Source organism: Oryza brachyantha, chromosome 6 (genome assembly GCF_000231095.2).
Source record: "Oryza brachyantha chromosome 6, ObraRS2, whole genome shotgun sequence".
Taxonomy (NCBI): domain Eukaryota; kingdom Viridiplantae; phylum Streptophyta; class Magnoliopsida; order Poales; family Poaceae; genus Oryza; species Oryza brachyantha.
In genome coordinates this window covers 7,657,013-7,684,477 of record NC_023168.2, presented here as the reverse complement: position 1 = coordinate 7,684,477, position 27,465 = coordinate 7,657,013, and the positions used below count along the sequence as shown (strand labels likewise).

At 41.8% G+C, this 27,465-nt stretch overlaps 4 protein-coding genes across 4 annotated transcripts; all 4 read right to left on the bottom strand.

Moving 5' to 3' along the window:
- Positions 1–713: 713 nt before the first annotated feature.
- LOC102722307 (aspartyl protease AED1-like) lies at positions 714–2,295 on the bottom strand. The gene is made up of 2 exons (XM_040524799.1): positions 2,157–2,295; positions 714–1,993 (listed from the first exon to the last, which is right to left on the bottom strand). The coding sequence occupies exons 1-2, from the start codon at positions 2,293–2,295 to the stop codon at positions 714–716; spliced, it is 1,419 nt and encodes a 472-aa protein (XP_040380733.1).
- A 9,867-nt stretch (positions 2,296–12,162) lies between these two features.
- LOC102701084 (peroxidase 1-like) lies at positions 12,163–13,517 on the bottom strand. The gene is made up of 2 exons (XM_006655957.3): positions 13,252–13,517; positions 12,163–13,147 (listed from the first exon to the last, which is right to left on the bottom strand). The coding sequence occupies exons 1-2, from the start codon at positions 13,459–13,461 to the stop codon at positions 12,377–12,379; spliced, it is 981 nt and encodes a 326-aa protein (XP_006656020.2). The 5' UTR covers positions 13,462–13,517; the 3' UTR covers positions 12,163–12,376.
- Positions 13,518–18,597: 5,080 nt separating this feature from the next.
- On the bottom strand, positions 18,598–21,972 carry LOC102722025 (aspartyl protease family protein At5g10770-like). The gene is made up of 2 exons (XM_006656853.2): positions 21,786–21,972; positions 18,598–20,053 (listed from the first exon to the last, which is right to left on the bottom strand). The coding sequence occupies exons 1-2, from the start codon at positions 21,970–21,972 to the stop codon at positions 18,786–18,788; spliced, it is 1,455 nt and encodes a 484-aa protein (XP_006656916.1). The 3' UTR covers positions 18,598–18,785.
- Positions 21,973–24,478: 2,506 nt separating this feature from the next.
- On the bottom strand, positions 24,479–26,067 carry LOC102721744 (aspartyl protease family protein At5g10770-like). Its single transcript, XM_015838071.2, has 2 exons — positions 25,884–26,067; positions 24,479–25,788 (listed from the first exon to the last, which is right to left on the bottom strand). The coding sequence occupies exons 1-2, from the start codon at positions 26,065–26,067 to the stop codon at positions 24,479–24,481; spliced, it is 1,494 nt and encodes a 497-aa protein (XP_015693557.2).
- Positions 26,068–27,465: the final 1,398 nt, after the last annotated feature.

Below are 27,465 nucleotides of genomic sequence, written 5' to 3'. Positions count from 1 at the left end.
TCATCTATGTTAAACAGTACTCCCACCTCTTTCTTTTAAGCTGATTTATTTTTAGTTTAGATATTCGGTATATTCAAAAATTATATAATTATTAATTATTTTACGATGATTTAATTTATTATCATAGGAACTTTAAGCATGACTTATAATTTTACATATTTGATAAAAAAAATCGAGTAAGACAGATAGTCAAATATAAATTCAAAAGTTAACGACATTAAATAAAAAAAATTAGATGGAGTGCTGCAATTTATCTCTAGTGACAGTTAGAACTATAGATTCGTACTATAAAAATCTTACCACAGTATTTGGGCAACTTTATATCTAGCTATTTTCCTATTACTCTTTACTGTTGTTCTTCTTTGTTCTCAGTTACTCGTAGGAAGTGATCCTTAAGATCAAGTCAGCCGTGCTCTTGGAATGATTATAACATCTTGAAAGTATGATTTAGTAGTAACTGCAAGGTTTCAGTCGTGCGTGGTTGATAATCAGATCGTTAAATTCGTCCCTCGACAAGTCGAATTATCATCTCACCCAAAAAAATATAGGATAAAATAGACACATCAAACTATTGTTCTAAAAAGATTATAATTTCAAGAGCAAAATCATTCATCTTGGCCGGCTCCAACTCATCAATCGCTGCAAATAAGAGTGTATACCATGATCAATCTCTTATTCGATTCCACATGAAAAGCCACGCTTCATCGGTGACGTCAGCAAGCACCGGCCCTAAACCCGACGGTTCCCTTCCCGGAGTCGTACAGAACCTCGAACGTGCGCTGGTTCACGTTGCCGATGATTCCTATGGCGCCGTCCGTCGTCCCTGTTCCGGCGAAGGCGAGGCAGCCGTCGACCAGAACGCCCGACGGCACGGCGAGCTCGACCGTGGCGCTGCCGGCGAACGCCAGGGACACCCTCGGCACGGTGACGTTGCTGTGCCCGGTGAAGTCGTAGCACGTGTCGAGCCCGCCGTCCGACGGCGGCAGGAGCCGGTACTCGGACATGGCGCTCCGGAAGGCCGACCGGAGCGCCGCGTAGGCCGTCGCCGGGAGCGCCGTGATGACCGTGCCGGAGTCGATGATCATGCCGCTCGAGAACGCCGACGGCGGGATGGCGAGCGGCTCCCCGCCGACGCTGATGCCGGCGAGCGTCACGGTGTAGAACGTCGCCGGGGCCCCGGGAATGCGGCGCAGCGGCGTGAACGAGAAGCCCGCGTTGGTGCTCGGCGCGCCGAGGGTGAGGAACCCGGCGCTGCCGCTCGCCGGCGGGAGGCAGTACGAGAAGGCCCCGCCGAACCGGGACGACGTCTGCGACACGAGCGACTCCGGCGCGCCGCCGAGCCCGAGGAGGCCGTCGAACTTGTCGAACGGGCCGTGCTGGTGGTCGCCGCAGCCGAAGCCGAAGTCGGTGACGACGACGCCGGGCTTGAGCGTCAGCCTCTCGGTGCTGTACACCCCCGTCGTGGTGGCGCCGTCGCCGTACTCGATCCCGTACTCGCACACCGAGGCGCCGGAGACGCTGGTCGCGCAGCCATGGCCGTACGAGCCGGCCGCGAGCTTCCTGCACGCGTCGGAGCCGCACGGGATCGAGGCGTACGACGACGAGGAGCTCGGGTCGAACAGCGGGTCCTTCTGCCGGTAGCACTCGCCGGAGCCGCACGGCCTGCACTGCACCCACGACAGGTCGCTGCCGGTGTCGATGAGGACGGTCTGCTGGACGGCCGGCGTGCCGACGCCCAACGTGACGACGTACTCCAGCGAGTCGACGGAGTCGCCCAGGAACGTCGGGATGCTCGTGCCGCGGTCGCCGGCGTCCGACGCCGTCGTGGCCGTGCGGCGGCCGGACGCCCTGGTGATGATGTGGTTCGCGCGGGCGCGGTCACGGCGGAGCCGCTCGGCGAGAGACGGCTTGCCGCTCGCCGCCGACGGCGACGGCGGGCACGGGCCGTGCCGGTGTACCAAGGGCACGGAAGCGCGGTTCGGGTCGGAACTCACTGCAAATTCAGTTAGTTTCAACTTAAGCTCAAATATTTCAACTTTTGTGCCTACATGGCTCCAAATTAAGCTCACAAAATTAAATTTTGTCCCACTGGTTGGTACTTGGCAGTTCAAAATTTAGATTTTCTTTAAAAAATAAACTCTTAAATGTATATATACCACTTGATGGAGAGCATGTTGCTTGTTGCTCGAACGAGCTAGTTGGCACGACGGCAAACTTGTTCAGATTTACTGCAAAAGCCAACGAATAGTATCTGCTGCATAAGATGATGCACACGAGCAGACGGTGGTAACCCATATGAATTGTTTTTAGCTTGGTCTGTCGATGAAACACAAAGGATTATCAGGTGTCACTATTTATCGTGCAATTTTGGTGAACATTTTTAATTCCGAAGCATCGATGAATACGGAAGAATTCACTCACGGAGAAAACGAGACAAAAAAGACTGCCTTGTTCTAATAAAGGAATAAATAAATAAATAAATAAAATACGTGTACGTACGAACATGTTGAATTGTACGAGTTGTCCTTGGTAATGTACGTCCACAGCTTACCCATCTGTGAACAATATCCATTACTTCCTCCATATTATTTTATATGATGTCGTTGACTTTTAGTTACATGTTTAACCTTTTATCTTATTTTAAAAAATTATATAATTATTAATTATTTTGTTATAATATGACCTATTATTATAGAAACTTTAAGTATGTTTTATAATTTTTTATATTTAGATAAAAATTTTAAATAAGATAAACGATAAAACGTAGATGCAAAAGTAATTGGTGTCATATAAAATATAAAAAATATGGAGGGTTCGCTCACACCGGCCCAGTGTCTCGGTCCGGAAGGACTCTTTCGGCCTAGCAGCTTAAATGGGCCTGAATGTCGGCCCACACAAATCGTAACTCCAATGCAGATACATGGGCCTAAATGATCGCGTACAAGTCCTAGCATTTCCAGGTATTAAGGCTGCGTTTGCCTCCCCTTTCATAGCCCAGATTCCCTCGGTTCTCCGTGTGCATGTTTTCTGAACTATTAAACGATGAATTTTTTATAAAAATTTTCTATAAAAAAGTTATTTTAAAAATCATATTAATTTTTTTAATAATTTTTATAATTAATAATTAATCAATCATGTACTAATCTATTATTCCGTTTTCTACGCCGGATAACTAACGGTCCCTTCACGAACGCAGCCTAATTACTGCTGCCTCTGTATCAAAGTGTGAACATTCCTAGGTTGTTTAATAAGACCTTGTTTAGTTCCAAAAAATTTTCCCAAAAACATCACATCGAATTTTTTAACATTTAACATTTAAATAGAACATTAAATATAGATGAATCAAAAAACTAAATGCACAGTTGTGAAAGAAATCTTGAGACGAATCTTTTGAACCTAATTAGTTCATGATTAGCCATAAGTGCTATAGTAACCAACATATGCTAATGACAGCTTAATTAGGCTCAAAAAAATCGTCTCGCTGTTTCTAGCCGAGCTGTGAAATTCGTTTTTTCATTCATGGCCGAAAACTCCTTTCGACATCCGGTCAAACGTTCAATGTGACCTATTCCCCAAAAAAATTTGCTATCTAAACACCACCTAAATAATAAGATTGAGAAAAAAATTATAATATCCCTTGATAAATGAGGAATGAGTAGGAGTACGAGGGTAGATAAGCATAAAATGGAGAGATTTTTAATTGTGAAATGATGGATGGGACAAGTTGTATAATGTATAGTGTCAGAAATATTTATATTTTAGTAAAAATTTAAATATTAGAACTGCTTATGTTTTATAACGGAGAGTTTTTAATAGATCATGCTATTAAATTTTTAGACATGTTTGATCATTTATATTATTCAAATTTTTTGTGTATATATTTAAAAATATAAGTTACACTTAAAATATAGTTAATAGTATATCGAATCCCAACAAATAAATGATAATTAGCCAAGTTATTTTAATACAACAAATAATTAACCATATATTTAAAAGCTAATGATGTTATCATTAAAAACCACTAATAAGGGGTATCTGTTTGTTTCACGGCAGGGCTTGAGATAGCGAGATTTTATTTTCTTGATGGAAATTCATCTGAACAAATTTCAATTGAATTTGAAACAGTTTTGGCAATATTTAACCAATAATGTCTGAACAGTTGTTGAAGTCCGAGGATTGCTACGAGTAGTTTTGCTGACGCTGCCATTGTACAGTGTTTGCTTGGCCCGTTTGTCGTGTAGTGTAGTCTCATTCTGGTAAGAAATGTTTTTTCTGAAGATTCTATTGCATCTAAGGTTATCTCCCAATCAAAACTTAAAAGAAACAAGATCGTAAACAAAATCACTCGAAGTAACAAGTAGGGGCCGTATGCCGGCACACAACATATATGGGCATGCAAGCGTTTGCACGTACACACCGTGGCTGCGTTTTTTTTAATTAAACAAAGATATAAGATTATCTGGTTTTTAATAAATTTTTTATAATATAAACATTTAAAATTAACGACTACAAAGCTGAATATCTCATTTACAAATATAAGATAATCAATTTTTATATATATATATATATTTACCGTTTAGCCATTGACAAATCATACGCACACAACTGAGAAATAATATGCACCGCGTCAGTTCAAACGATATATGCCTAGATAAATTAAGCACCAGTAGATGTATGCAAATATGCAACGATGAGCTTATGATACGCTACCCTGGAACGCCAAGTCAAATCTCTGCATGTGCGACGAGCTAGGTTCCTCCATGTATCTGCCGAGTAGTGTGTGCATGCATGTCCAAGTAGTCGTGCCCCAATCAGTGGCAGGTTGATAGCGCCAGATAGGCTCCGATTGAATTGACCGCGACCTATCCAAATCTCTCCAAGTCAATCAACGCCCACTATATTTAGAACCAAGAGACCGTCCACACGTTTCAAGAGATGACGACCATCTTTTGGCTTTGGATTTGGGCTATAACCTAAAATTTAAGTTTTTAAATTTAAAATTGATTTTGAGATTTTTTTACCAAAGTTTGTTTTTTATTTTTGTCTTCTAGATAGCTATGAGCCTATGAACATGCATATAAAAATTTTATTCAAAAATTATTTTTTTTATAAACATGCCGTTTGGTTTTTGTCCACCAATAACCCTAAAATGATCTCCGACGATGTTAAATTTTTAGACATGTTTGATCATTTATCTTATTAAAATTTTTTTGTGTAAATATGTAAAAATAGAAATTATGCTTAAATATATATCAAATTCCAACAAAGTAAGTGATAATTAACTAAGTTTTATCAATAAGACAAATAATCAATTATATGACTAAAAGTTAGTGGCATCATTTATTAAGAATCAAAATCAGATAGAACATTTGTTTTTTTTCCCGGCAGAGCTTGTGATACCGAGATTTTATTTTCTTGATGGAAATTCATCTCAACAAATTTCAATTGAATTTGAAGCAGTTTTGGCAATATTTAACCAATAATTAATGTCTGTACAGTTGAAGTCCGAGGACTGGAACGAGTAGTTTTTGCTGCTGCTACCATGGTACAATGTGCCGTTGTATGTACGATCTCTGTATACGATGTGTGTGTACGATCAAACAATTCTCACTATGTTTATCAACGGAGGTAAGTTACAGTTTCAGAAAAAACGGATTCATGATAAGTAAACACGAGAGACGTGGCGTTTGATCGGACTAAAATCATAAGCAAACATGGTATATATGCATAGTATTTTTGGGTTCGCTGGGCCCATTTGGCCCGTCGGTCTGATCACATAGCCTGCTACATACGCCTCGTTTTTTAGTCTTATCTAAATTCATCAATATAAATATAGATAATACTAAAAAGTTTTACACTGTTAAACGGGATAAAGTATTTCTGTAACGTTCGATCGTCTCATCGTGCAGGTGCGTTTTCCTTCTTCTCTGGTAGACTGGTACCTATCTCATTCTGGTAAAAAAAAAAGTTTCTTTTTTAATATCTTATTGCAACCAAGGTTATCTCTCGAACTTAAAAGAGAGAAGAGTGCAAACAAAAACACTCGAAGTAACTTAGTAGTGGCCGTACGTCAGCACACAACATTGGCATGCAAGCATCTTATGCGCACATACTGAGTTGTGTTATTTATCGTTTTTCTTCTCGATCATTTCCTCTCTTTTCCACAAACATAAATGTGACGTCACAAATTTTTAAATTATGTTTATATCATTTACTATTCCACTAGTAGATCTACGCAAATTTGCAATGATGAGATTATGATACAGTACCCTAGAACAACGAGTCAAATCTCTGCATGTGCGACGAGCTAGCTTCCTCCATATATCGGCCGAGCAGTGCATGGATGTACAAGTAGCCGTCGTGCTGCCCCAATCACTGGCAGGTTGATAGCGCCAGATCGGCTCCCATTGAATTGACCTCGAACGATCAAAATCTCTCCAAGTCAATCAACGCCCCACTAGCCCGAGAATTTGAACTGTTCAGCCTTTTTCAAAACTTTTTTTTAAAAAAACCCGATCATCCAAAAAACTATCTTATAAAATAAACAGCAACCTCAGCGCCAGAACTTGTAACGCTGTGGTTTGGCATTTTAGTGTTAACTAGTGATAGCCCCACGCATTGCTGCGGGGCTTCTATATATTTTATTAGGCCAATGATATATTATAACCGTTGTATATAAATATGAATACTTTACCTATATAATTGATATTTGTGATGATTTATATCTTGTAGCTATTTATAAAAACTTATAAAAAATCATAATTAATGGATATATAGAGTAACATATTTTTTTTGCTCGTTTCGGTTGGGTTAGGTCGTTAAAAAGGAAGATGGTGGACATTTTTTACTTTCAAATATATAAATTGTGGATTAAGAAAAAATTATAATTCTATGAAAATTGGTTATTCTAAAAATATAAGCACATAAATATAAGTTAAGTTGCTAGGAATAGGTGTGTGGAAGAGTGACTAATAACAACGATTGAATTAAATGGATGATAGTAACATCTTAATTCAACGGCCGCTATCTTTACAATAATATGATCCAATGGTAAACCACTTTTAGTGAGGTGGTTTTGTGCATGTAAGTTAATGATTTTCAGTGGGTAACATCTTGGAAAAGATTCACCGACGTTAACCTAGCCACAACTGTAGTGGAATCAAGCTAGCAAGCTCAAATGACCAGGGTCAGCGCTCAATCAAACGGCATACTCGGCGTTGACCTCCCTAGCTTCTAACTAAAGGTCGACACAAAACGCCATACTCTGATCTCCTCTAAGCGGCCCATTTTTTCACTTCTGCTTATATTTATAAGCTAAAGTTTAAATTTTTAATCTTCAATTTAAAGTAGATTTTAAATTTTTTAACGTATTTTATTTCCCAATCTTTACTTTATCATCGCTATGGACATCTATATAAAAATTTTATTTATAAATTAATTTTTATTTATAAATATATCGTTTGGTTTTTTTTAAAAAAAATGACCAGAGAGTCACCCCCGAGCGGCAGCTAGACCCCTGTCGCGGTGGCGATTGGATTAGCGTCTGGCGTGATGCTGAGATGGCCAACCTAAGTGTGCCACGAGCCATGACGTCGAGTTTCGTTTTATTTTACACAAAGTTTTTAGGATGGTCTAAATATAAAAGAAGTATTGTAAAAAGGATTTTACAGCGAAATTTTCGGCCCTCTAGTTATCTAGGCGTGTCTGATTATATCCGGTCGTCATACAACGTAGTTCCAAAGATTCCATTGACAGGGTCCAGTTCTGTTAATGCACGGACTGATTCAACTACAAGCTTATTAAAGGCTTACAGGGACATGCAAGCCAGAATTACTTGCTCCCCGTCCCACGGAAAACCAATTTTTCGGTTTTTTGTCGAGCATTTGACCCTCCATCTTATTTGAAATTCTTTTTAAAAAAATTAGTCACACATAAAGTATTATTTACGTTTTATCATCTAATAAAATAAAATTATTAATCATAAATTTTTTTTAATAAGACGAATAGTTAAACATTGTATCAAAAACTAAAAAGTTGATTTGCTTTGGGACGGAGGAGTAAGCACAGATCAACTATGTATACTGTAATTAATGTGAAAGGTGCGTGCAGACAGTGGAGGATCAAGCCAACGATATTAGGGAGTCTAAATAAGTTAATAGAATTTTAGCTCCATTTCTATTGATCTTCAATAGAATTTTAGCTCCATTTCTATTGATATTTGTTATAAAATTTTAGAGAGATCTTTTTTAGGGCTCCGATAACTCCCCTGCCGATCCCACCCTGTAAGCAAATTGTTACTCTTATTAGGCGGTACATCCACCGAAAGGACCATGTACTACTACAGCATTATATCATGGATAAGTTCGGAATATCGAAGTAAATGGCCGGATCCAAATTGGCATGTCCTAGTTGCAGGAAACTAAAATGCTGATAAGCACTTTGTTTATCTAGAGAAGGGTATTTTTTACCTGAACTGTGTATGCACGGATATATGCAGTTATTTTTTTTATATTGGAAACTTTTGAAACTTGGTCTAAGTAGAGGACTTAGCATCTCAAATACCCAATCTAAATTCAGGCTTCTATGGAAATTTAAATACTATCTAGGTCACTGCAACTAGTAGCCTACATACCCTTTCACTGATAAGCACTTTGTTAATAGTTATTAGGTGGCACATCCACTGCAAAGACCATGCATGTATAGGAAAAAAAAGCAATCGATGGGTCTGAATACTCACAAAGTAAAATTGTAGTTCCATAATTCATCTCCTGTCTTTGACTATATTTATTTATAATATATATATATAATAAATAAATGTTTAATTTTATTAGTTTTTTTAAACTTATCTATACATGTGGTCCGATAGCCTTCAAACTAAAAGTCACTGATAATAAAAGTTATTGTACAGGTGGCAGGAACTAGGTAGACATATCAAAGTATATATGGTGCTGGACTGCTTATTAAACCAACAGAAAATTGAACTGGTAAGGAAATTAAAAATGTATTTGAAGTGGATATAGTTAAAATCACATATCTAAATAAAGATTCTAAAGTATTGCTGAGTTGGAAGTCAAATGGATGTACGGAGAAAATGGATACGCAAAGACAACAATATATATAGATAAACATTTCCAACACCAAATAAAAATATTATAAAAATATATACAATGGTGGATTTAACAAAATTAAATTGATGTTGTGGATGTTGCTATGTTATTTTACCAACTTGATCAAACTTAAATAAGTTTTACTTAGGATAAAACCAAAACTACACATTACATTTTCAAATGGGGGAGTATATAAGATGTATTGACCTTTTTTGTAAGTTAAACTTTCTGAAATTTGATCAGTTCATAAAAATGTAATAATATTTTCAATAGAAAATAAATATATTATCAAAATACATTCATTGTTAAATTTAATAATTTGTTGTCATTTATGTTGCTATAGTTTTCTTAACTGAAAAATTAAAATTTAAACTCAGGGAAAAATAAAATATCTTCAAATTTTAACTTGGAAAAAAGATTTTTTAAAAAATATTATTGTATGAGAGAGCAGTGGTGATACGAACTATAAGCCCGATGTGAGGATGATAGAGATGCGATAGAACAAAACAGATGTGTTACAGGTAGGGGTGGGAATAGCCCAATGCCTGTGGGTTCTTTCACAACCCTATTTATTTTTAACAAACTTTTAGCTCAAAACTCTATATATTTTATTTTCAACTCGTTTTAAACTCGGTCCTTAAATTTTGTATGCAAAATGATTGGGTCCATTACTACCCCTAGCTACAGGCCTACAAGATGTGAATCATTTCGAAGGTCCACAGTAGGAAGAGTAAAATTGAGCCCTCTAGACATGTTGGAATAAAAAAAAAAAGGCGATGTTGGCTTATTAATTAAAAGAACGAGAAGAGTAATTAACCGTATGTTTATCAATTATAAAGTACTACCAAAACACTGGAAAACATTTTTTTTATTTTCTAAAGAAATTATATGTAAAGTTCTTTAAAAAAATACATCATTTAACATCTTCAAATATCATCTTCAAATATGTGCACACTTTAAACGGAGAAGTAGCCTAAGCCATTCGCACGTCCCGCCGTTTCGCTCTCTCTTGGTGACTGTTGAATGCATCGTCAAATGAGTCTTTTATTTGCTTTCATGCGAACCAACATGTTCGTTCAAAATAACATAGCATATATCAGTCTTTTCGCTTAAAATAAGTACAAGCGACTAAAAATTTAATTAATGGATAAAACTTTTATATATGTGTTTTTAATCTAAAGCAAATTCTGTAAAATAAACGATGATAAAAAAAATCTAAGAGTAACTTCAAATTTAAATTTTAAAATTTAAATTGACTTATAAGCATAAGCATATGTATAAGCCAGAAGACGGTAGGATAATATTTTGGCAGTTCGATTCCTACACTGGGTTTGCTTGAACCAAAAGGTTCTCTCTTCTTAGGTTAGTGAATGGTCCTAAAAATTATATGTGATGAATGTCTTAACCATATTATTGAAGTGTTCAAGGAAAAAGGGCACATTGAAGCATGTTGTTGCAAAATTGGTTACTTTGAAAGTGTTGATAGATGATGGGCGAAACTAAATTTATGACAAGAAAAGCAATAAATTATTATAAAATTGATAGGTTGATTTACAGAACTTTTTCTCAGAATATGCTGGAAAAGGAAAAACCGCAGTACTTTTTGGATAAGAATGGTGAGGTGCTTAACAATATAATTAAGCTAAGCACTATATTTAAGTAGCTCACTAAGTATACTGCATTGGATGTGCCCTAATGGAACTGTTTATAGGTATACGAAACGCTGTACACAGCTGCAGATACCACGATAGGTCGCCGAATGGGTCATCTATATGGGCTTTTTCTTTTATAAAAAGTGAAATGACATATTAGTAAATAAAAAATAATTTATAAATAAACATTTATATATGTGTTTCTAGTGATCTAAAAGTAGATGCTGAAAAATAAAACATGATTGAAAAAACTAAAATCAACTCTAAATTTAAGTTTAAAAATTTGAATTTGGCTTATAAGTATAAACATAGGAAAAAATATGGCCCCAAGCTTCGAGGTAGATCTATCGAAGGTGATGTTTCTTGTGAGAAAAATGGGAAATCTTGATGAATTATAAAACAGAAGTTTGTAACGAGTCCATGAATTCGTTTCCTTGAATACTCGATATATGCAGGCCGCATTGGGAGATGGTTAGTTATCCGGCGTGAAAAACGTAATAGATTAGTACACTATTAATTACTAAAAAAAATATGGAATAGACTAATATGATTTTTAAAAACAACTTTCCTATAGAAAATTTTTCTAAAAACCGTTTAACAATTCGGAAAGCATGCGCGCGGAAAAAGAGATGACTTAGTTATTTTAGAGCAGTCCCAATGGTGCATTAATGGTGGTTTCTATTCTCATTAAATAGCTTACCACATAAGCAAACTGATGAGATGACAACATAATTAATGAAGAGATAATGAAGAAAGAGAGGGAAAAACTTAGAAATGGTTTTCTTAAGAAGAAAACTTTTCTTCACTAATACACCAAGAAACCATAAATTCACCATTGGTGAAGTATACAGAGTTAAGAGAGAGAAAGATAAAACCATTATTACTCTGAGACACATCCATTATGAAAGATGATTTACTTCTATGGATGATTTCTTATACAATTGCAACCGTGTCAGTTTCTTCTGTTGGGACTGCCCTTTTGAGCAGTGCCAAACGCAGCCACAGTTCCATACAATGTCAATTCTTGTTATAATACAATCAATAGGACCGTTACAATCGTGTTGATTTAGTAGGAAGTGGTCATCTTTTTCATTTTAACATTTATTACTGACGTTAACAAGTGGTGATACGGATACATGCTGATCAGTATCCCCTATTATTTCCGTCCCATAATAAATATATTTTGAAATTTAAATTTATCTTAGAAAGAGTGTACTTGTAGAGTAATGTTTATCATATCAATTATCGCATATTCAAATCTCTCTCAATTTTGTCTCCAACTATCTCTTAGTGCTCATACAATCTCCGTATTTAACTAGGGGCATTTAATTAAGTTATTTTTTATAACTAGTTTGCTTCCAGAGTGGTAAAAAAATAAATATATTGAAACAAAGGTAGTAATAATCGTGTCTCCCTTTTGACATTTCACCATGAAAGTCTTTCTTCTTTTTTTTTTCCTCAAGAAAAAGAGAACGTTAATGGATCAAGGAAGCAAGTAACATAATACAATGGTGAATTGACAACAGCTGCACATGTATGCAGTATGCATGCATCTCGTGCAATCTAGGAGTACAAACATGATTAAGCCTTATAGCAAGCTATAATTAATTAATTAATCTAGTTGATGACGTAGCACTTCTTCCTGATCTCTCCCTCGTCTCCGGTGAGCACGCCGACGTTGCCCATCTTGGCCATGGACACGGCGAAGTCGGCGAAGAACTCGCCGTCGAACTTGCCGGTGGCGATGCGCTGCACGTACTCCCTGGTGGTGGCGTCGGAGAGGAGCGCGGCGTCGGAGTAGAAGAGCCCCCTCCGCTTGGCGACGTGGCGGTAGTAGCTGGTGTCGAACGTCTTGTAGCTGCCGGGGTCCATCTCGGAGATCATGCCGGCGCCGTCGGCGGCGCTCTTGCATCGGCTCCTCAGCTTGTCGGCGTACTCGCTGTCCAGGGACGGGTCGGCGTCGTTCTTGCCGGTGAAGTTGTAGAGCCTGGCGGCGTAGGACGGGCAGTGCGCCGTGCCGAGGGTGTGCGCGCCGGAGAGCACGGCGAGGTCCTTGAGGTCGAGGCCGTTGGAGGCGAAGATCGTGGCGAGCGCCTGGACGCCGCCGTCCGCCGGGGGGAGGTGCGCGGAGGCCTCGTCGGCGCTGGACACCCTGCCGTCCCTCCTCCCGAGGGCGACCGGCCACGTGGGGCCCCTGGCCAGCACGACGGCGTCGCGCGCCATGAGCGTCAGCACGTCGGCGCAGGACACGGTGCCCGGGCAGGCCGCCTCCACCCTCGCCTTCACCCGCTCCACGGACCCGAACCCTCGCAGGCTCTTGTTCGGCTTCGCGTCGCGCTCCGCCACGTTGCCGCCGCTCGAGCTCAGCAGCACGGACGCGTCGCATCCCTGCAAATCCATTCCACCAACTCAGCACACGCACGCCACGACCACCATCAATGGCGCCGCCGTCCGCCGGCCGGCGCAGCGTATATATAGTTGTCGGCACGTACCCTGACGAAGCAGTCGTGGAAATGAAGGCGGAGGAGCGGGCCGGCGAGGCTGGGGGCGGCGCCGATGATCTTCTCCATCTCCTCCCGCACCACCGCCTCCACGTCGGGGCACGTCTCGCTGTAGTAATCAACCCGGAGCTGGTCAGCCGCCGCCACAACCGCAGCCACCACCACCACCACCACACACCACGCCTTGGTGACGATCGCCATGGCCACACACGTACGCACACACTCTCCCAAGCCTTACTTATCTCTCTAATTAAGCAAGAATGTTTTGCTGCTGATCTAGGACGACATGAATGGCCGTGTATTTATAGAGCCGTGACAAGAGTGACAACCTGTACGTACGTATTTAATTTATTTTTCTTGCGTATATACTTGGGCCTTATGCATGTGCATGCTGCCTCTTCCAATAACAAATCGCACATGTATGCCTCATACACACGCATTGTGGCGACGACGTCGCGCGTATAGGAATTGATCAATGAAGTAGTCAATAATAATAATAATAATAATAATAATAATAATAATAATTGCTTCAAAATAATAATAATAATAATAATAATAATAATAACAACTAAAATACAATTAAAACAACCAAGAGTATAGGACGGCGGCGAGTCAGTTCATTGGGGAGAGGATAGTAACATGATCCATGTATAAATGCACATCATCTACACGTCTAAATAGCTAGCTACGACGACATGGCATTAAGAGAGATAGTAGTAATAATAAACTAATTAGGAGATATATGAATGCATCGTCAAGGGGGGAAGGGAATAACGCCCCCATGTGGCTGGAGGTTGCAATGATTTGGGGATGTGCCTGGTTGGTTGCTTGCCTTGGCTAATTAGCTGTGACTTTGGTAATATAACGAACTGCTTAATTTATTATGTATCTCTCTGTGACGAGGACGAATTCTTGGGTGATGGGAAGTATAAAATGTTGGGGATGATCATGTATTATGAAAATAATATATTTATATTTATGTACATACGTAGCGTAATGTACGTGAAGGTTACGAAATATGCATGTTCTCCGCAGCATTGGCCGGTAGGTTGACTGGGTGGCGTTTTTGGCTCCTTTGCGCGTCATTGGCCAAGCGTATATATAATTTAGAGGAATGCAATGTTGTTTTGTAACGTACGTCCGCAGGTAGTGCGTACAAATGTGGTAAGACGCCAGGGATGTTTCTGGACCCTCCTCAACTCCCGGGGTTACCGGCTAGTTGTATGTTGGTACGTACTGGGTTTAGGCCTTTTTAGTTGACAAAAATTTTGAGGCTTACCCATCACATCGAATCTTTAAATACATATATAGAGCATTAAATATAGTTTTAAAAAAACTAATTGTACAGTTTGAAAGGAATTTGCGAGATGAAACTTTTAAGCCTAATTAGTTCGTCATTAGCCATAACTGCTACAATAACTTAAATATGCTAGTGATGGATTAATTAGGATTGAAAAATACATCTTATGGTTTGCTGACACCTAATGTAATTAGTTTTTTAATTAGTCACCGAAATAGTACCATTAAACATCTGATAGGACACCTAACCCAAAACTTTCGGATGAACTACCCTTAGTACGTGTGTTGGATTAAAATATATAGGCTTGACAGGTTGACATAGTGCTCGTGGGCTGGTGGAGTTAGAATTTGGGCATTTTATATGGGCTGAGTCTACAAATACTAGGATGGGCCATACGGTTAGAGGTGCAAGTGGACTGGTCTACGAACTCGCTTATAGACCAATTGAGCGGGTAGTCCATCAGATTACCTAATTAATTAGCCTATAAACAAGTTGGTGGGCCGATCCACCTACACCCTTACCTACGGCGTCAAACCTGCGAGTGAACAACGAGAGGCTCTATTTGGTTGTGGCCGCAGCCGAAGGACGAAGCGGAAGCTCACTAGACGGCGGCTCGATCGTTGCTGCACAAGTACGAGTGTATGACCCCATCGTTGTGGCGCCGCCTGCCATAGCTGAGACCGTAAGCCGTACGCCTATAGCGAGCTTGCTGCCGTACGTGCAGCCGTTGCCGGAGATCCCTTCGGTGGGACGCCTTCCATATAAAAACCTTAAATTAATTTTAAATTTAAGATTGAAAATTTAAATTTTAGTTTATAATTATAAATAAATGCAAAAAGATGAATGCTTGAGCTCCTCCAGGATGCTGACGGCCGCGGCCACCACGTATAGTACTGCAACCTCCTGTTCCTCCCGGCTATCCTTGTAAACTGCGCCGTGCGTGAACGGTCTTGGCGAAGGGTATTTCGGCCATGGCCGGTAGCTGGTACCACTGAGAATTTCGCACATCCTGATCGATGGCTTGAAGCTGCTGCAACAAGAGCAATGGAGAACCACTGCATACGATGAGAAATTGAGAATGCAGAGGAGCAACGTAGAAACGGTCAGAAGATCGGGCTGAAGAAGCACATCATTCAATGTAGAACAATAATAAATATATAATCGACAAATTTGGATCCCATACGGATATGGTCCACCGAACCGCAGGGTCTTCGACGGTGTACTCTTTTCAGTACAAAGGGAAGTAGTTTTTTAACACACAGACGTATGTACATTCGTTGATTGTATGTCATCTGAATAGTTATTAAAAATTATGAAAAAAATTAACAAGATAGTTTAATATGAGTTATATCACTCCACCAATATGCAAGTTTAAATTCAACTTTTACAAGTTATAGCAAAAATAACAAAAACAATTATGAATATGTGTATACTTAGTTTTAGTTTTGTTTGTTTTTTTTGCTACAACTTGTAGAAGTAGAATTTGAACTTGCATGTGTGTGGAGTGATATAAATCATATTAATCTATCTTGTCAAATTTTCATATTTTTTGATGACTATTTAGATGACATGCAAGCACACGAATATACCTACACACGTGTGCTAAAAACTATTTCCCTCAGAGCAAATTCAATAGTATAGCCAACTACTAGCTCTAATTCCACTATAGCCAATCTAATAGTCAACTCATACAACAGTTACTTACAAAACATCAATACATGGTCCCACATGTCATATACACATTTTGTCTTAGAGTTCGTACGCAGCTGGCTACAAATTAGTAGCACACATCTTTTCTCTTTCTCCTTTTATCTATTTAAAATTTGCTTATAGCTGACTTATTGTACCTGCTCTCAGTCCAAGTGGTAATCTTTGGTCAGCTGCTGGCGCCGCTGCTTTTGGGGGTCTTCTACGAGAGTAGCGTGCCTCTGCCGATCTTCTACTTTTTGGAGTTTGTTTGTTTTTTTCCTGCCTAGTGTTTTTGCACCCTGTCTGGTCTACAGGCCTTCTTGCTTTCTCTACGCCTGGCATATGCTTGTCTAACCAATTGCGCTGTGTACCAAACTTTCGTTTCTTCTTAATATACTGGCGTGTAATCCTTTTGTGTATTCGTGAAAAAAAAAGTGCGATTGTAAGTCTCTAACATAAGCTGTCACACTACGGCAGTTTAATGTAATTCTATGTGTTTAAAAACTTGGCGGGGTTGTTCATGAGAGAAAAAAAATTGTAGGTTTACCATAGCATGAAAATTGCAATAGTTGATCATAGTCTTTCATTAAAAAAAATAGAAGATTGAGATTACGTGTGATTATAGTTGGGACAACTAGGAATCTTATTTCACAGTGGACAAGTTCAGTTCATGGCGAACATTACAACCAGGGTAAGAAGTACCATATTTTCTAGGATAAAATTTACTTTATCTTAAGATATCAAACACACAAAGGTATAAAAGTTTACACTAAAAATTTGATATCATGAGGTCATTTCTCAAGGACTACAAAATTCTCCTTACAATAATCTTGGAGTGAGCTCTTTTAAGGTGCTTCATCTTACCTCCATAACTTCAACAAATCTAGAACATTGATTATTAATGATATTCTTGTAATAAAAATATATTTACACGCCTCAATTACTAAATAGGAAAGACATGCATTAATATGTTTTATGCAAATGATTTTATAATTTGAAAATTTTTATTTTGATGTCAAATTTGAAATTTTATCACAGGATGTTATGCTGATTTTTAAATATTTTTATGCAAATGACAAGATTCTTTTGCATAAATATGTTTTTTGCATGTAAAAGTTTAAATTATGAAACATAGTATATATTTCATTTTACCATGTAAATTGAAAAAAATGTTTTAATGGCATGCAAAACATATTATAATGAGCACTTACATCTCATGAGGTAATACACGGATCAACCATTGAATCCATTCCAAACCAACTATCCCAAAAAAAAAACCTTACACTGAAAAATCCCTTTATAATTGATCACTTTCACTTTGCCAATAGAACTGACTGCCAGGATATTGAGACGAAAGGACGTTGTCCCTTTCCATTTCCGTTGCGGTGACTGTGGCCTAGTGTTCCTATCGTTCTAAAGACACGAAGAAAAAAAAATTCTAAAATCTAATTCAAAACTAAATTTTAAAATTTAAATTTTAGCTCGTAAGCATAAGCATAAATAAGTAAAATGATGGGAGTGTTTCTTTTTTCCATTTCGTTACACATTTGTGCACATACTGCCTCCTTGGGCTGTCTTACATCTTCATGATCGCACTAGCATTGCTCTGAGCCTCGGAGAGGCGGCGAAGATTTTAGCCGTTGCATTTCTGAAGATTTTCGTGTTCTCAGGGATCAGGGGATGCAGGCATGCAGCCATAGTAAGGCCTTGGACGGCCCGGCCTAGTTGTTTTAGTCCCAGTCCTTGGGCTGGGTCTAAACCCATATGCTGATTAAATTTCATATTATCTCTGTCAGTTTGACACCGTTAACTTTTTAATACATGTTTGACCATTCGTCTTACTCAAAAAATTTACATAATTACTAATTATTTTTATATCGTTTTATTTATTGTAAGTATACTTTTTATGCATATATATAACTTTACATATTTTATAAAAAATTTGAATAAAATGAATGATCAAACGTATATAAAAAAGTCAACGGTGTCAAATATTTAGAGACGAAGGGAGTATATGTCAATATATGAACGACTTAGGTTGAAGTTACTGCTCTGTGCAGCATAAAACTTACCATGCTAATCAGAAAAAGAAAAGTATGTAATGTTGATCAGAGTGGAATAAACTGTAACAACACAAATATATTGGCTATGTATTAGAAGTTCTGCAATGGTGGAGCAGGGCATGCATTTTCCGAGTTTCCTAAAAAAATTTTAATTTAAAAAATGATCGAATTTGAGTAATTTATTTTACTGAATTCACAAAAAGTTGAAAATTTTTGGGCAAAATAGTTCGGGAGGGGAGCAGATTTCGGAAAATTCGAACCGAAGTGTAAGACCGTGCGCTGGAAAGGGACACAAAAATCCCAACACTCATAGATAATTTCAAGTTTGTATTACAGTTTTCGAATGTTATTTTAAAAACACAACTGCAAACCCAAAATAAGCAAGTTTGTATTACTTTTGGACATTATTCCTGATCGGCAACGAAGATCACTAGAAGAGAGTAGCACTTGCCCATTTTCTCAGTGCGTGGCATTCAGCAGCTGCCCGGGACGAACCCGATCTTCTCCGCGGCGACGTCGTAGATCACCTCGGCCGACCGCTGCTGCGTGTTCCCGATGATCGACAGCGGCAATCCGGGGTCCCTCGCCGCGAACGCGAGGCACCCGATGCTCTCCTCCACGAAGATCATGACCCCGAAGAAGCCGAGGTCGAACACGGCCCCGTCGCTGAACCTGAACGACACCGCCGGGATGACGATCGGGTTCACGCCGGTGAAGTCGTAGCACGCGTCGAGGATGTCGTCCGGCGGCGCCGGCCTGTACTGCCTCATGGCGAGCCTGAACCGGTCGCGGAGCAGGGCGTAGGACGGCGGCGGGAGGTAGGTGAGGACGGTGCCGGAGTCGAGGAGGGTGCCCGTGCTCGTGAACACGGCCGGCGGCACCGGCACGACGAACCCGCCGATGTCGATGGAGACGAGCTCGACGAAGTAGAAGGACGGGAACTGCGGCCTCTGCGCCATCGCCGTGTACTGCACCTTGCTGGAGTCGACCGGCGTCGCGCCGATGGTGAGGTACCCCGGCGTGGTGTTGAAGGACGGCAGGCAGTAGGAGAAGACGGCGCCGAACGACGCGGCGGCCTGCGACGGCAGCGAGAGCTGGCCGCGGCCGAGGCCGAGCAGCCCGTCGACGCGGCCGAAGTCGCCGAGGTTTGTCTGGCCGCATCCGAACGGGAAGCCCGAGAGCGTCCGGGAGGAGGTGAGCGTGAGCGTGTCGCGGGAGAGGACGCCGGTCGTGGACGAGCCGTCGCCGTACTGGACGCGGTAGAGACAGGTGGCGTTCTCGCCGCACAGGTTGCCCGCGGCGGCGCACTGCGGGTCGCCGCAGGGCACGGCGGCGTAGGTGGACGACTTGGTCGGGTCGAACAGCGGGTCTTGCTGCGGGAAGCAGTGGCCGGAGCACGGCTGGCACTGGACCCACGACAGGTCGCTGCCGGTGTCAAAGATGAGGGCGGACGTCTGGGCCGGCGAGCCGAGGCCGACGACGACCAGGAACTCCAGCGTGTCGAGGTCGGCCCCCGAGCGGTCCGGGATGGTGGCGGCCGGCGCCAGCGCCACCGCCGGATTGGGCGGCATGGCCGGTGGCGACGCGTACGGAGCGAAGGAGGAGGAGGAGGCGGCCGACGTGGACGTCGACCTCTGCAGGAGGGTGCGCAGGCGTGCCCTGTCGCGGACGCTGATGTCGCGCGCCGCCGGCTGGCCGGTGACCGGGGCGTGGATCGTCAGCTTGCTGCCAGATGCTGCGGCTGAGTAATTCGCACGTGGTGGGGACAATCAGTTGACGTCGACGATGGTAAATGATCATACAACAATCGAACACTCTTGTTCTTGCAGACGGTACCAATTGGATGAAAGCAAATGGAAAATCGCCTTTGCTTACTACGTGTACGACTATGTCATCCGACTTTACGACAAAATTAATCAACGGCTATAGTATATATCAACAACCATTTCTTTGATTAATCTTGGTTACATGCTTTCCAAGCAAATTCACACACGCACCATGTTAACAGCACCGTGTATCGTCCATGCATGCTAGCATTTCTTTCTCTTTTTTTGCTACTAAGAAACTATGGCTTTGAGCACAAAAATTGTATTCCGAAATATATCTTTAAGCAGTTCTATTCCCTCAGTATTTTAATAGCTGGTGATCTTGACTTTTTGTCAATATGTAAAAATTTAAGTTATAACTAAAAATACATTTGGTAATAATCCAACAACAACAAAATAAATGATAACTATATAAGTTTTTAAAAAGATGATTTTTGCTAGAAATGGATACAAAAGTCAATTGTGTTATATATTAAAATACATAGATACAAATAATTTTTGCTACGGTGAGTAGTATATTTGTAAATCCAAATATAATTATAATGTCAGAAAAGTACTTTTTGAGCGAACAACTTGTATGGATTTCATCAATACAAACTAAAAATTAAAAGAACAATTTTACTATCCTTGAAAAGGTACCAAGAGGTACCACTGTTTTCTATGTAAAATTTGATAGCTCTTGGTATCTTAGATATTAGAAAAAGATACCAAATTTTATATAGAAAACAATAGTACCTTATGGTATCTTTTTAAGGATGGGAAAATACTTAAATTAAAAAGATACTTAGACTAATTAAAAATTTTGAAGATTTTTTGAAGCAATCATGGTGCAATGATGGAGTTGTGTGTGCATGACCCTATTACCAGGATTAAAATTCTAGTTCCCACAAATATTACGCACGTGCGATTGTTCTGTGAGCATGTTTTAGTAAGGCTAGGGAGACACATTGGGAAGTGTATAAGTGTGGTATACGATATGTGTACATGCGACTTCGGTTTAGTCCTAGTTATTTTTGATAGTTCGATTAATTTTTACGATGAGTACTGAACAAAGATAAATACATGGTCATGAAATTTCAGTCTGCAAGTGTGGGTACATATGTAGTGGTGTCTGCAGATATATATCCTCGCGTTATCAGAAAGAAAATGTGTTACAGTGGGATCGTTGAATGCATAACCGTTGCCGGCCAGTAGAGAAAACTCAGATCCTAGCTAGTGTGCTTACGAATACCACACAAACAGATGTACTTTCAACAAGAATCTAGTAAAATATAATATTCGCCTTTAGCCTACACTGAGGGTGGTTACAGGGGAGAGGGATTCTCCGACGTAACTACTGGTGTAGCTGAGTCACTGACATGTGGACCATAGCAATGTTAGGCTTAGATGCCATAACTCAACCGCACCAGTTACGCCATGTAATCCAGCTCTAATTAATTAAATGGTGTATTTATGAATGTGTATGTGCAGTTCGTATTCTAATGAATGTATGCCGGTGTACGTCATAATAATAAAAAAAGGTTCTATTGATGAAGAAAGGGGAAAAGATACCAAGGTGGTCAAGTAAACCGACTGAGCGCGCAAGACCGTCCACCAATGCAACATGGTGCTTCCAAACACGATGAGATCTCGTACGTGCTCCCGTACCTGGGGACGTTAATGGAGGCGAGTGAACTTGGCCCCTGTTGCTGCTACGACGCAGCTCGTCGAGGCTGGCCGCCAGGTACCGCGGCGGCGGCGCGCCGCGGAGAAGGCGGCACCAGCTAAGCACGAGCACGAGCACGCACACCAGCACCGACGACGACGGCGGCGGCGGCGGACGAGACAACGCCATTGCCCGCAGCTGTAAGAAACGTTTGACGGACGGCCAGTTTGCAGCACGCACTGGCCGATCGATGTATGGAACTTGTTTTTGGCTCTTGCTGATCGGTAGTGTCCGTCCAATCGACGCGATTGCATTTACGTACGCTTAAATACAGTATAGGCGTGGCCTGCAAGAGCGTGTCACGTTGGACGGACTGGCTGAACTTACCAAGGGAGATGCTTGAATATATGGGGATTTGGGAAATTTCGTGGTGTTGGGCTTCATTGTGATGCATGTCCATCGAGCAATCGCTGCGGCTACGAACGATTTCTACGAGAAGAGAACGATGGGACCGATGCAGGACGTACTGTTTTATTTACCTGGGGTTTGTCATAGGTGGAACCGTAGAAATGGGTGATAAGAACAAAGCTGTCCTACAGAGGGGTCCGGTTTCTCTGCAGTAATGCAGAGGGACACTGTTCATATAAGTGGCACAGTAATTCAATGTCATGAACATTATCGAAATGCTATAGTTATAGTACTTTTGAAACACTGATTATTACTGTAGTAAATACGGTAGCGCTAAATCTCATCCATCTATTTTGATCCAACGGTCGCGAGATGTACCAAATTCCTATCACTGCTCATCTCTGCAGTAGCATGTTGCTACTGCAGAGGATCTCATCCCGTCTACAGAGGCTTTTCACCAGAATAAATTAAGGGCAATTTTATCAAGGTATATCTAAAGAGCTTTTATCATCCTTAAAAAAATACATCGAGGTATCACACTTTTAGTTTAAAAGTTTAGTACCTTGAGTTATATTGTATCTTAATATACTAAAGTTTTGCACTAAAATGTTTGTACCTTGAGATACTTCTCAAGAATGATAAAATAACATATATCTAGATAGCAAAATTTACATATAGAATACTTAGCATTTTAATATATCAAATTTTATTAAAAAAATGTGATACCTAACATAGACCACAAATTAAACCTAACATAACACAACTCTTCTCTTTTTCCTCCGAGAGGTTACATTTGGACGTTGGCGGTTGGTAAAAATTCATATGTGAAGCATAATCTGAACTACAAAGCATTTCATCCATTCGAAACAGCAATTTACCTAATGTGAAGTAAAATTTATCCATAAAATTCTAGTATGGGTTGATTTCATTTTTGCACAAGTGGCTCAAGTTGGGTGAACTAGAATAAATGGAGGAAACCCATAAACAAAGTACTCAACAAAAACCTATATTACGTTCCCTAGTCTCTCACGGTAAAACCTAGATACAAAGGCTTCCTTAACGTTGAAATCATATATCAAATTCACGTCATCGGTTGCTTTCATCTTGTCCACCTATGTAAATGTGGAGATTAATTACACGGAACACTTGCCATATAAAAAAAACTGTGGGGTCCATAAGTGAGTGAGGGTCTTCTTCCCCCGCCCCGCTCTTCATCTCAACTAACTCACCAATAAATTCCCAACTTTGTCCCCCACTTCACTTGTCCCCACACTCTCCACAACCCATCATGGAAAGTTACCTCGGGGCATTCCGTTAGAATCCTGGAAAATTTTGGGCAGAAAGAGCCTAAATGCAAAATTTACTGTGCCGCCGTTTCGGACCGTTCGTTGCAACCGAGTGACCGTTTGCCACGTCACCTTTCCGCCCTCCTAGAGGATGGCAAGAGGTTAGTTTTGTGATTTTTTAAAATACAAAATTAAATTGGTAAATTATTTAATAAATAAAATTAAAAATTCAAAAAATTCGTGAGCCACAAGCCTGCATCATATATGCAAATATCAAGGCGAGCTGTCGCTGCCCATTGCCTGCCTTCCTGCCGATGGACGCAGCCACATTAATTCATCGTCTTGACATTGCTCTTGGTCTGCAATGAAGGAGGACTGGAGTTCTGTGATTCTGTACATGCGTCTCTGCAGATCTCCATCTGCAGTGCAGGTCCATCATCTTGAGTTAATTCGACACCCTGAGTTAACGATGCCAAAACTTACTCTGAGTATGTTTGGTTCAAGTACGAGGTTGAATGGAATATGATCCATGTTTTGTTGGTTGGGCAACGTTTTCGTACTTTGATTAATATTTGATTTGTATTTATTATTTTTTTTATTACATTATACACGGATAAAAAAAGCCTAGCAAGACCCACCTACCATCACAGTGAAAAGGCGATATTGCACTTTGAAAATTCTACTACATCTAAAATTGTTGGTAGTATAATTTAATCACAACCATTTAACAAAATTAGATCAGCGATCTGGATTAAATTATACTACAAGTAATATGCACCAGAGTCGGCCTCGGGTTGGATACGATAATTCACCATCCGGATCGATACGACGACCATGTCAAATGGAAGACAATCTAAGTATTGGGGAACAATGGTTGCTGGCTCTATTCGTTGTTAAGCCTTATTGTGCAAGAAGACAGTAAAATTAGTGATATTAAGTATGAGCTTATGGATCATTCCATCCGAGGCAGCTGATCCATGGCCTCCAGTCCAGGTCGGCGATCAGCAGCTCCCCGGGATGAACGCGATCTTCCCTCCGTCCACGTCGTGCACCACCTCCATCGACGACTGCGCCAGGGTCCCCATCACCATCGAGACCGGCGCGTCGTCAGACGGCAGCGCCGCGAACGCCAGGCACGCCACCGAGAAGAAGTTGTTGGGCTCCGTCTGGTAGAGCATCTGCTCGGGAGCAAGGAGCAGGATCTCGCCGCTGATCCCGAACCTGAGGTTGATCAGAGGCAGCGCCACCTCCGGCTGCCCGGTGAAGTTGTAGCACGTGTCGAGGTCACCGACCGCCGGCGCCGCCGGGTACCTCGCCATGTCCCGCCGGAACGCGTCGCGGAGGAGCGCGTACGCGGAGGGTTTGAGGTAGGTGTAGGAGATCGCCGTGTCGAGGACCGTGGCGTTTGTGGCGGACGCGGCGGCGGGCGGGATCGGGAGATCTCGGCCGCCGAGGTTCACGGCGGCGAGCTCTACGACGTAGTGGTTGCGTAGGGCCGGGCAGTCCACCAGCGGCGCCACGGCCGTCACGCGTCCGCGGCGGTTCTGCGGAACGTCGTCGTCGCCCATGGCGAGGAAGCCGTGGGAGGTGGTGGACCGCGGCAGGCAGTAGGAGAAGGTGCCACCGGCGAGCCGGGATGCCAGCGACCGGCTGTCCCGGCTGAGGTCGAGCAGCCCCGCCGCGCCTGAGGGTGGCGTGATGGCCGGACCGCCGCTGGAGCCCTCGACGCAGCCGAACGTGAAGTCGTGGACGCTCGCCGACGGCGTGAAGGTCAGCACGTCCCGCACGACGGCGCCCTCCAAGAACGGTACTGTGAGCGGACACCACGACGCCGAGGCCGAGCTTGAGCAGTTGCTCCGGCAGTCCGGCGAGCCGCACGGCACGGGCGCGAAGGTGTACGACCGCGAGGGGTCGAACGCCAGGTCGTCGCAGGGCGCCCCGGCGCCGCACGGCGTGCACCGGACCAGAGAGACGCCGAGTCCCGTGGTCAAGCCCATGGGGAGCTGCTGCGCCGGCGTGCCGTAGCCGACGACGACGGTGTAGTCGTGGAAGCCGGGCGCACTAGCCACGGCGGCGCCGGTCGTGGGGACGGTACTGTCGCCGTCCGATGCAGGCGCGGGGGCAGGCGTCGCGGCACCGGCCGCGTCTCCGCCGGAGCCTGACTGGACGGCGGCAAACAGGGAGCGGAGACGGCGGCCGTCGCGGTGGGAGACCTCCGCCGGCGACATCGATCTCTGCTTCCCTCCGGCGTTCAGAGGGGAGCACGGGTTCATCCGGTGCAGAAGAGGTAGCTTCTTGCCATCACCCACGCCTGCAGAAGGTTTTTGCAGCTAAGAGTTGGCATCAACAACGAACCAAACACACAACGTACGTAATCGACTACGCGCATTTGCACGAGTGCATCACCGGAATTGATGGACGAGCAGGTCGCCGGCGCCGCCGATTCCGACGCGTCACCGGAGCGGCGCACAACGAAATGCGTGGACCGTCGAGCGTAGCGGCCGGCGTGGTACGAGTCGCAGAGGTGAGGAGGAAGAAGAAGAAGGCAGAGGAAAACGGAGAAGGCAATGGCTGAAGAAGCTGAAGCCATGCTTGATCACACGAAGTCTAGTGTCGGAATCGGAGCTAATTAACTAATCAGGTCACTAACTAGTGCTGTGGATGATAGCTCTCTTAGGAGCCTACGTACTTATAGCTAGCTAGGTTGAAAGCTTCCAAATGGATGATCGATGGTTTCGTTTGACATGGCGAAGGACGTTGCTACCAAAGCAGAAATTGAGCAAAGCAGCAGACACTACAAGTTTGGGGCCAAAAAGTTGACCCTTGCACGCACAGGCCAGGAAGCATAAGAGGAGCTGGTTCCAAAGGTGGGAGAAGGAGCAGGGTAATTTACATGGCCGGCAGGCAGTCAGGCCGGTGGGTTGTACAATGAGAATATTCATGGAACTCGATCCAGTTGTTCTTTGAGTTTTAGTGGCGGGAGGGAACGTGTCCTTTGAATATAACTATTTTAATAAGAGCATTTTTCTTATTTTTTAAGATGTACCATAAGTATCACTGTTTTCTATACATTTTGTATCTTCTAGTATCTAAGATACTAAAAGGTACTAAATTTTACATAGAAAATCATGATACATCATGGTACCTTTTCAAGAATGGGAAAATGCTCTTTTAATAATATATGTACTTTACCAATTTTTTTAACTCAACGGATCAGATCTATTTATATATTTCTAATGGTTGCAGAACTCTAAATTAATGGTCGAGAACTCGAGATTCTTCTACCAACAATAATATTAGTAGTAGAATATTAAAAAAAAAGAGAACATATCTTAAGTGACAAAATGACTTTTTCCTCATGCATTTTTGTATGTTTCCTAGCCGCCAGCACAAATATTAAATGACATTACCTTCCCTTTTCTTCTCTGTGTAAATTATATTAGGGTCGTTATATAAAACTACCATTTTGATTGCATTCCCTCTCTCAAGTGAAAGCCATCTTATTGTTATGTCATTTAAATAATAATGAAAAAGTTAAAAAGAACATGTTAATACAAGCATGAAAGTTTAATTGGCCTGTACAAGTTGTAACAAAATAAATATATTAAACTATGATTAGTATGCATATATTCAGAGTTATATTTTGTTTTTTAATTGTAGAAGTTACATTTGAAGCATGTTGGTGAATGATATATTATATATTAATATATCTTTCCATATGTGTGTTAAATAGTTCAAAAGCTTTCTTGCTATTGGTTTATTTCAACAAGTTTGAAGTTTGTTATGATGTGTGGCATATGAGATGGCACACCATGTGCTTTTGATGTGTTCATGACATTAGGATGTTCTGGTGTTGACAAAATCTCTCTCGGGGCGGGGATCCGCATGGCATCCGCTCGCATGGGGCCGAGGACCGGAGATATTTTCTTGCACGGGTTTCCTGCGGGGTCCTGAAATACATGAGCCCATTACCATTTTTTTATTTTTA